This window comes from Leptidea sinapis, chromosome 15 (assembly GCF_905404315.1).
Source record: "Leptidea sinapis chromosome 15, ilLepSina1.1, whole genome shotgun sequence".
Taxonomy (NCBI): domain Eukaryota; kingdom Metazoa; phylum Arthropoda; class Insecta; order Lepidoptera; family Pieridae; genus Leptidea; species Leptidea sinapis.
The window spans coordinates 2621249-2632876 of record NC_066279.1 but is presented as its reverse complement, the minus strand read 5'-3'; the positions used below and the strand labels follow the sequence as shown (position 1 = coordinate 2632876).

Here is an 11628-nt window from a genome sequence, read left to right as displayed (position 1 = left end):
CCTGCCCATTACAATGCAGTGCCGCTCAGGATTCTTGAAAAACCTCAAAAATTCTGAGTGGCACTACAACTGCGCTCGTCACCTTGAGACATAAGTTGTTAGGTCTCATTTGCCCAGTAATTTCACTAGCTACGGCGCCCTTCAGACCGAAACACAGTAATGGTAACACATTACTGCTTCACGGCAGAAATAGGCGCCGTTGTGGTACCTATAATCTAGCCGGCATCCTTTAGCGTATCAAAGGAGCCTCCCACTGGTAGTCACTGGTCCACTAGTATTTCGTATTGTTAACCTCGCTCTGATGAAGCTTTTAGTTCAGACGTGTGTTCTAAGCAGTATTCACACCCGTTTATAGATTGATGCGAAAATAATCGTGACAAGTTGTGTAGCGTATCAACTGTTAAAAAATTTAGTTCTATGAAGTTACATAATATGAGATGTCTTTAAATTGGATAATATTAAATAAACGCAGAAGCAGGTTTCAAATTTACGGCAGTTTTCATGAGAAAAAAATTCTGAATGTGCCTTTTCCCACTAAAATAGTAATAATAATAATAATTTATTTAACTAATAATATGTGGTACAAAATGTTTTGTGCCCTGCCCTATCCTCTGCGATAGGATACCCTGAGTTGCAGATGCTAGGTCCTTCCGAAAGGCTATACATTATTAAACATAATTAGCAAACTTACTAAAAAGAGGTATGTGTGTGTGCGTGTGTGTGTGTTTGTTTTTTTATTTCTATTAAGTCTTTGTTAGTATTAAAATGAATCTCTATTTTAACGGGAAATTATTATTTTAATATTTTATTTTATTGGAATGGATTGGACATAAAATCATTGGAAAAAACTGTGATTAATTTATAGTTTTTAAGTTTTCACATCTATTATATCGACTGTTTTTATCTTTGTTCTCATTTTTACCAAGGTATTCAAAATGTGATGTACTCATATAATAATAATAATATGTATATTGACACACTCTTACAAAAATTATCTTGCCCTAAACTAGACATAGCCTGTAGTATGAAGAGATATTATATACATATTTAAAACATCCATGACTCGGAAACAAACATCCATACACATGTACATCTTACATAAGATAAACGAATAATTGTATAAACTATAAATTGGAAAATACACTTTAATTCTTAACGACTTCATTTATTCTTCTGATACCACTCCCTGAAAGCCTTAACTGCTTTAAATACATCCTTTGCAAATATTTCGGGTAACTCAAGAGCAATAAAGTGACCCCCATTCTTGAGGACTGTCACTCCTAACAGGTTGGTGTACTTGGTACGGAGTACACTGGGAGGCTGGTAGAATATCTCGTTTTCTACTTGGAGAGCCCAGACAGGAACATTTGATGGATATCTGTGGATTTAAACACTTCTATAATTACTACTTATACTTAAGCTGACATCTATAGAGACTACTTAGACTCTTCTCAGACTTTTTACCAGTGGGAGGCTCCTTTGCACAGGATGCCGGCAAGATTATGGGTACCACAACGGCGACTTCTTTCTGCCGTGAAGCAGTAATGTGTAAACATTATTGTGTTTTGGCCTGAAGGGCGCTCTAGCTAGTGAACTGGTCAAATGAGACCTTAACATCTTATGTCTCAAGGAGACGAGCGCAATTGTATTGCCGCTCAGAATTTTCGGGTTTTTCAAGAATCCTGAGCAGCACTGTACGCGGACTAATAATCACTGTTACTGCTGTATTTTATTACAATACTGTGCCCTGCGTATATTTTTTTGCCATAAAATACCTTCTGTGGCTTATTTCAATTCAAATCCATTTGTATTCAAAATAGTTAAAATCACTTATTGAACGTCAAAAACTAGCACCCATTCTAAAATTGACACTGAGAAGAACTTTGTTTTTTATTAAATTTCATTACAATAAAATTTAGTGAGGGTGGTTGCTTCTTCAGGTGTGGTGTTATTAAAAAAAGAGTCATTTATTTTACCTTTATCACATTGCATATAGTGTAAAATTATTAACAAAAAATTAGATTAATAATTAAAATAGGACAGGGCGTATCAATAAGCATCAGCTGAACGTTCTGTTCGTCTCGTCCCATATAATATAAACAAAAAAAATTATCTGGAGAGTTAAGTCGAAGTCCGTATTTATAAACATCACATTGAGTGGTAGCTTAATCTAAGGCCACCATAACGATGACTTAGGACAAAACTCAGACTATAAGCCGGACAAAATGGAGATGAACATTTCTTGCGTCATCTGTTTGACGTTTTAAAATTCCCGAGTAATACATGCTCTGATGTAGTCCCTGACCTCTACTATATACCACTGGACTTGCGCCATTTTGGCGCTGTTGGCCATGTAGCGAGAGTCTGCGGTACTAAAACTAGTGATGACAACCTCAGCAAACATCGATAGATGGTGGGAAACTATTTACAAAATAAAATTGTGTACTTTATAACGTTGATTCTTTAAGTATAAATAACACGGAAAACGAACGAAATTAATTCAAAATGCAATACTTCAGAGTATTGTACGCAGCCATTTGTATTATACGTCAACATTAGTTCTCTGGATACTCGTGAGTGGCGCTTCAAATAGGCACAAAAAATTGCTGTCAAATATATGGAACAGCCTGTCCAGTGGTATTTATATAGGTGGTCGGTGTAATTAGTTGTTACCTGTCATGAATATCACCCATAGACATGCATCTATGTATGCCTTCCATTTCTCATACCAAATAAATAGGTAAACATTTCACATAAATCATTCATCGATTTTCGCTTATTTCAATTAAACTAATATTGATATAGCTTTTGCATACTGTTATATAGTTAGTTAGTTAGCTAGTTATTGTAGTACTGTTTAATAATAGTAGTAGTAGTTAGTAGTTTAATAATAATTGACAATGTACTGTGTAATAATGAAACGCGCTATACTTTTCTATTGGCTGTCTTGGTATAATCTCAGCTCTCCAAATGACTATAAATACCCAATCAAAGTTTGTGCTAAGTTGGAACTCAAATAAGTCTTACCTAAGTAAAGTCTGAGCAAAGTCGAAGGATGAGGACAGCGCAGGACCGTCGCGTCGTGGCGATCTTTGGGGGAGCAGTGGACGTCGTCCGGCTGACGATGATGATGCAAGTCGAAGAACGTTTTATAGTTCTCAGCCTTATTGACCTACGCAACTGAATACCAGTTTTATATCTATTGCTGCAGAAGAGGGCTATTCGCGCGATTTATAACCTAGGTCCTAAAGAATCATTAAGAGAAAAACTTAAAGAAATAAACATTTTGACTGTTGCTTCTCAATACATTTTTGATAATGTTCTGTATGTTCATAAGCACATTGAGGAATTTTCTAGAAACTGTGACATTCATAATGTTAACAAGAGGAACAAACAAACTTGTTATGCCTACTACTCGGTTGGGTTGAGTTAGTAAGTCTTTTGTTGGGCGATGTATATGCTTCTACAATATGATCCCAGAAAATGTACAAATCAAATGTGTTACGAAATTTAAAAGAATTGTTAAAAAACGTTTGTGTGGGAAAGGTTATTATAGCATACACGATTTTCTTAATGATACCACGGACTGGGATAAAGCGAACACCCACAGGCTCTTTAATTATAAATGTTTATTGTACAATATCACATTGTAATTCATATTTTATATTAAAAAACAAGCCCGCTGAGTTTCTTGCGCCCATTCTTCTCAGGTCTGAGGTAGTCTCTTTTGAATGGGAGGTAGTTTTTGATGTTCAATAAGTGATTTTAAATCCTATTTTGAATAAAAATATTTGAATTGGAATTTATGGTATGAATATGGTATTTTCGTAGTAGTAAAAGGGTTTATAAGTAAATTCCGACGGGCGATAAATATAGACATACTTTAATGTGAGTAGAGTACTTGTTAAACTAGCTGGGTTGCATAACTAACTTTAGCAATAACAAACATGTTAAAAATGTGTTGCACCATTTGGCAACTTCTAGATGACATCATAGCTTTAACTTTTAACCGTAACCAATCTTCACCCGTTAAAGCTATTGTAAATGTTAAATAAAAGTTTCAAATAAATATTCGATATTGACTTGATATGTCACTTTTTAACTTTAACTATGCCAAGGAATACGGTGGTGCAACACATTCCGTAGTCTATGTTAAAGTCAGCGTTACTGTTAACGTTAAATTTGACTTAAACCTTAACTATAACAGCTGATATGATGCAAGCCAGCCTAAACATGCAATCAACAAAGTTATATTTGCAAAAATACGGTTTGTAATTGTAAATTGTTTTACATATTACTTAACAACCACTTAAGGAATCTATAAGTCTCACCTTAACAAGCACAGCGTACAAACAATTAAAAAAATATACTTTTCATATAACCTGCATTGAAAGTGCGAGTTGCAATGCCAGTTGAGCAACCCGAAACTAGTGAATTTCAGACCAATGAGACTGGGCAATCAGCCGGGCAGAAAACTGTCGTTTTCTTACCGCGTAATGTTACTACTAGGCTCTGTAAAATAAACAATTCCTTTGCATGCGATAGTATTAAATTTTACAATAAATTACCAAAAAGTGTATCTGAATTATCAATAAATAAATTTAAATCTTTTATTAAACGCAGACTTATGTCGAAGGCTTATTACAGTATTGAAGATTACGTAATAGTTATTTATGCAACTGTTGTGTAATGAGGGGTATTAAAACACGAATGTGGAATTATCTCACGAGGCGAAGCCGAGTGTGATAATAGTATCACATGAGTGTTTTAATACCTAATTATCAACAATTGCATACAAGACTTTATCTACACCCAGATCTCTCTTAAAGATTCTGGAACAGTAAGCTTACTTACCTAATATCATTCATTACTGATTATAAACAAATAAACTAAGTATTAATGAAACAATTATTTATTTTAGTAGTAATTTACATTTTGTATAGTGCAATAATTAAAATTCACTCGAATATAATGTTCTTTTGCAGCGTTTAAAATGAATCGCTCACTTTTTGTAAACAAAACAATAAAAATAAAGAAGAAAAATGGCGGGGATTCGAATAACCTACTTTTTTTTTACGGCGTGCGACGTTCTGGGAGTGTGGAGAGCGCGTAAACGAAAATGTTCTTTTTTTGAAATTCATACAGATACCACGCATCGAGCAATAAGAATGTGGCTGTATGTTGAAACTCTTTGCGCATGAAGGGATAAAAAAAAACATAGGAGTGTTGTTATGAAATTCAGTACAACATTACAACACTCTTTTGGATGATGTAATGGTTATTAGAACATTGGGTGTTTTAATGTTGGCAATAAGCTAACTGTTTCAGAATCTTTAATAGAGGATTTAAAGCATGGGTGTAGATAACCGATATTTACAATATGGAATTAAATAGTATTATAGTTCTTTTTTAAGGATTATATGTTTCAACCTTGTGTTGTTTCACTGGTTTGCATTGTTTTTAAAATATGTTTAAACTTTTATGCAATTAATGTGTATGTATCTGAATTGTATTTTATGTGATTGACATTGACGAACAGTCTTTTGATTTTATGTCAATAAAATATTTTGACATTGACAATAAAGAAACAGCCATGTTTTCGATTGTTATTGTTATCATCTCAACCATTAGCTAAATTAACAGATATTTCGCTATAAGTCTTAAATTCTCTAGTTCCGGTTGTAACCAGACTTCTTCAGACAGACAGTCTTGTACTATTATATATTCTTGTGCAGATATTAAAACTCGCACATTCAATGAAAATCTTATGAAAAATACTTCGGGTGAAGCCACCCGAGACTTGTCCCTCATCTGAGATCGTGTTGTTTATTCCCTAATCACACAATATACTTTATTTTTATAAAAATTTGGGACGAGACGAACAGGACGTTCACCTGATAATTGTTAATTGTAACGCCCTCGCGATTACAATGCAGTGCCGCTCAGGATTATTGAAAAACCCAAAATTTCTGCGAGGCACTACAACTGCGCTCGTCACCTTGAGACATCACAGTCTCATTTCCCAGTAATTTCAATAGCTACGACGCTCTTCAGACCGAAACACAGTAATACTTACACATTACTGCTTCACGGCAAAAATAGGCGCCGTTGTGGTACCCATAATCTAGCTGGCATCCTGTGCAAAGGAGCCTCCCACTGGTATTATATACTATTGAAAAACCGTAAATATATCTAAATCTGTGGCAATATTAATGAATCCAGAAACCTACAGTATGACCTAAGTCTATATGTAAAATAATTAACAGTCAAACTATATTAAAACCAACCTATCCAAATCCACTCCACTTTTTTGGTTGAAGGCTGCTGCGTACAGCCTCATGGATGTCGTGATGCTGTTGCTACTCCAGTACATCATCAGATTATCCACAAGCTGTTCTCTGGTAAAGGAACTCAGGCCACCGTCTTGTGCTGAACGGTTCTCCCATCTGGTCCATGATGAGAACTTCTCTAGGATATAAGCGAGTAGACCAGTAGGAGAGTCAGTAAGAGCCACTCCTGGAAACACATACAATTAAGGGTAACTATTTTTTTTTCGAAATAACGTTATAGAATAGACACAGCCGCTTAGGAGTGTTTTTTCTCACTCTGACTTAGGTCAATAGAAGAAGACAGAGTGAGAATTAGCAATGCTTTAAGTTAGCAGACTATTATGAATAAGGGGGTATGTCTATATTCTATATAATATATATAATGACAATGGTCTTTGTTTGAGGCTCAATCACGCCTAAACCATTGATCGTATCGACATGATGACTACCACCATTCGATGGGAAATTTAACCTTGATGGTTCATGTAGCTGATAGATTATATGGCATGTCAACCATCATCAAATGTTCTATAGTATGCACGCACTAGAGAATATAACTTAAATACAAAAGTCAAAAATTTAAACATGACTGAGTGTGTGAGGTTTTACAATAAACACATTACATATAAATGTCATTTTAGCAAATTTTATTCAGAAAAGTATATTATACAGTCAAGCGATGGAATTGATTGAACAAGCGAATAATTCCATGAATACATAGTTTACTTTATGTGTTTACTTAAAGCAATAAAGTACATGTCAATACTAAATAGTAAGGAAACGCATGCACACTAAAGTAATAAACCTGGCCTGTTCTCATGCGTTGTGTAACAGTAAGAGGCTCTATATAGACATATAAATTATGTAAGTAGACGATATTATTATTAATTATAAAATTATATATAATTATTTCTTGCTAATTCTTCTCATATATTATACGAATCGCTGGTGCCTGTAAAAAATGTAGTCGACGATTCAAAGGTATTTTAAGTATTATCAAACCTACTTCAATAAAAATATTGTACTTTGACTTTATTTCGTTAGTATCAATGTTTGTTAATTGTAAACTGTAAAACCCCATTTATACTTCTATAAAACCGTGCATTACCGTCAGGGTACGTGCAGTGGAAACCCTACAAATTTTATATTTGATTTTACAATCAAACCTCTCACGTTTCTATATTTTAAACTTATGAATTACAACATATTTTTTGTCGATTTAGTTGAGCACGATTCCATTATTAATTAGGTACCTCTGCGACCATCGCCATGACCCTATCTAGTGTCTATAGTCTAGCACATGTAGTAGTTAGAGAGAGCTCGCACATATGCGAAAGATTTCTTTAAAATTTCTGTGTAGTTTTAAAACATAAAGTAGATATTATAAAATATTCAATGTAATAATTGTATAATATTTTAGGCCAATACTCCTAAGATATTGAGTAGGTATATATGTATAACTATTAATTTACGCGACTGATGTCAGCGGACTGAGTTGTCAGTTTACAATTGTAAATATTACATTGGCTGTTGAATGTTGTAGGTTCATCGCTACATTGCCGACGCACATGCAATTATTACAAAACAAATTACCGTGCCGTCTAGCCTATAGCGTGCTAATACCTATGTACTTAAATAGTAACGAAAACGAGACACCTAGAGTATATAATATGGCTCAAGGACGAAATTTCTCACCTAATTTTGTCATCAGATACTACTATTTTAATTTGAACTTTTAATAGAATAAACCGTTAACTCTGCAAATTAGAACATACGACGTGATAGTGAAGTGTGCAGATATTTTGTTTTTTTTTCGAAGTTTAACCCAATATTTAGTAATTTAATATTTTTATAATACGTCTAGACTATATTTCCAAGATATAAGCATAAGTATAATAGTATGATATATAGTTTTTGTTGATATAAAGTCGACTTGGAATAGCGTCCATTCAAATTTAATAAAGACTTTGAAGCGTCGTTTCATTTGTCTGTTTATAACGTTTATTTATTTAGGAATATGTTGAAATATGTTTACTTTACTAAAAAAATTATCGTCAAATATATTTCAGTTCTTATTTTGTCCAAATATAGCATAGTTACAGTGTAAATCATACACAAGCGATCTTACATTTCAAGGTTGATCAAGGTCAAGATATCTTCTTAATCTTTCGGAATGAATATCTCAAATTATTACTACGAAAGCATGTATACTTTTGTTTTGTTTTAGAAAGAAAATATAAAGTTGATTATAAAACCATAAACACTATTAAACAAAAACAATTGTTTTCAATGATAAAGTCATTTATAATAAAATATTACGGTTTTTCAATTTGGTGTCATGTGTGTAAAATAAAATAAAACACAATTTGAATAACAATTTATGCGTGGTCTTATAGCTTGTTTCGATAGCTTAGATAGATATATTTACTTAAATTATTATAACTATAAGCATTCTTTTGCTACACGTAAAATAATACACATCGATACACTTTTGCGCGCGTAAAATTCGCGTGTCAAAATTGCTCGGAAATCAACGGAATTGAATCTTAGAGGTATTGGGATCGCGAATGGCTAGGGACGCCTGTTACCCCCTTATTCATAATGGTCCGCTAACTTTAAACTGCCGCTAAGGAGTGTTTTTTCTCATTCTGACGTATTCCAACGTATAGACTATAGACAAATATAGCGTTCAAGAGAGAAGGGCATTTCTAAGGGATATTTAGGATATCAGAGGAAAGGTAAGCAATTATTGTAACCGCTTGGAATTTGCTCCTTAGTATTTTCGGTATTAAGCCACTTTTACCAGTGGGAGGTTCCTTTGCACACGATGCCGGCTAGATTATGGGTACCACAACTGCGCCTATTTTTGCCGTGAAGCAGTAATATGCAAGTATTACTATGTTTCAGTCTGAAGGGCGCCGTAGCTAGTGAAATTACTGGGTAAATGAGACTTAACATCTTATGTCTCAAGGTGACGAGCGCAGTTGTAGTGCCGCTCAGAATTTTTGGGGTTTTTCTAGTATCTTGAGCGGCACTGCATTGTAATGGGCAGGGCGTATCAATTACCATCAGCCGAACGTTCTGCTCGTCTCGTCCCTTATTTTAATAAAAAAACTAGCTATTAACAAACACATTAACAAATCAAATTCGGTTACGCGTTATCGGCCTGTCAAGTCGTATACAATACGCTGGTATATTCAAAGTACATAATTTAAACTGATTTCAACCGCCGTCATACTATTAACGGCCGTTCCCAATATACTATCTACAGATAGAGATAAATTACTACCTTGTACTATCAGTAATTAGCTGTCAATAATCCGAAGCTGTCCCAATATACCCGATAAGTCATTCTTATCGCCTTATATTGGGACGCGTGAATTGCAATTTCCATACAAACTTTATATCGCTGGTAAGCTATACGTCGTCCCATTGACAAACAGCGGGCACGGATAAGGTGAGTTACCGTCGATAAGTTTATTGGGAGAGAAAAGTCAACGATAGTTACAATTTTTATCTGAAGTAACAGATAGACTGAATATTGGGAACGGCCATAAGTGACCAGTATACTAATTGTAATTAAGGGACGGGACATGGTTTTTTTAGACAAGTTTTGTGGTGAAAGTATAGCATTTCGAGCTATGAACACTACTTAATCCTGTTACACATATCCTTAAGTCTTATTTGTAGGTTGCTAATGCTTGCTGTTGGTTATAGTTAACACTGCGGAGCCTTTTTGAACTACCACTTTTCTTCAATAAACAAGTTTTTTGGCATGGCGTGACGCATTTTTTTGGTACTTCTCTCAGAAAAGTTATTCTTATAGCTTGTACTTTTTTGTGTAGGTTCATTTATTCAGATTAGTAGTGAATAACGAGGATTGTAACCATATAAACTGTTTTCCACCCAAGAATTTTGAAAATATTGGCTTTGTTACATAGATGCGGGCCGGCAGCCGTGAACTAATATCGCTCAAGGTCGCTGGCATTTAGTGTCGCCTTAAGTAACGTAAAGGGATCGAACGTTTAAAGAGGACCAACATATAAAGAAGTTTCTCATTTTCCCTTACGAATGAAAATGTGAGCTCACCAATTGTGTCTGGCTTGGTTGCTTGTAAATGCATATAGCCTAGCTCCAAGACCAAGTGAGCGAAGTATGAAGTCAGCGGGTATATGCGGTGGGCCACATCAGATTCTATTACCAGAGATGGCAATACAGCCCCCAAAAGAATCTTAAACTTCGCACAATTATTCTGAAACATACGATTAAATATTATTTTATTAGATTAATGGTAGTATATCGATCTTATAACTCAGTATACTCCGAATACAATACTGCTGACCCGACAGACGTTGTTCTGTACATCTTAAACATTAAATTCTCGTGTCCCGGTATTTGTTACCAAACTCCTCCGAAACGGTTAAACAAATTTGTTTGAAAATTTGTGTGTATATCGGGTAGGTCTGAGAATCGGCTAACATCTATTTACCATACCCCTAAATAATAACCTTACCTACCAATATTTTTTATTATTATTTTATTATGACTCAGCATTAATATTACATACAAGTTCAAATTTTCACCCGTCTACAATCAACACCTATTTTTGTATCGCGATTTTAATATTTTTCTATTCCATCCACAGATACGCAATAGAGTTGCAAGATGGCAATCGAATATTATAATGATTATTGTAGTATGATAAATTTAATTTATTACTTAATATTGCAATTCAACGTTTGCTGAGTCAGCTATTAATAAATAAAACACTATCTTTTATGAATTTGTCAACAATATTTCGTAACACCAAGAGTTATTTCGTGAAATATGTTCCCTATTGTTAATTAATGAACTTCACAGCAGAACTGTCACACCGTGCGTCAAAAATATTCTATCATAGAAAATACAAAACATATTGAAAATAAAAGTAATTATGGGTCCCAAATAGACATAAAAAGTATCCTATCTCTCAAGTTGAACCAAACTGCACTCCATTAAGTAATTAAAATCCGTTCATTAGTTTAGGAGTCCATCGCGGACAAACAACGTGTCACGTAATTTATATATATTACTAGCTGACTCGACAGACGTAATTTTTTTGCACATAATTAAAAAAATACTGTTTTTTTATTAATTGTCTAAAATATTTCATAACATCAAGAATTATTTTATAAAATATGCTCCCTGTTGTTATAATGAAATTGTTTCACGGCAGAACTGTCAAACCGTGCGTCACTAAATTCTCTCACAGAAAATATGTCCATAAAAAACAAATATGGAAAATAAAAATAATTATGGA

General features: G+C 34.1%; 1 protein-coding gene across 1 annotated transcript in view; it reads right to left on the bottom strand.

The window, feature by feature from the left end:
* Positions 1-1131: 1131 nt before the first annotated feature.
* Positions 1132-11628, bottom strand: part of LOC126968400 (juvenile hormone epoxide hydrolase-like) — a 38143-nt gene continuing 27646 nt past the window's right edge. Inside the window, exons 6-8 of the mRNA XM_050813414.1 lie at positions 10419-10581; positions 6288-6516; positions 1132-1378 (exon numbers count right to left, since the gene is read on the bottom strand). Coding sequence (XP_050669371.1) covers positions 1162-1378; positions 6288-6516; positions 10419-10581 — 609 coding nt within the window. The 3' untranslated portion in view covers positions 1132-1161. The remainder of the gene's footprint in view (positions 1379-6287; positions 6517-10418; positions 10582-11628) is intronic.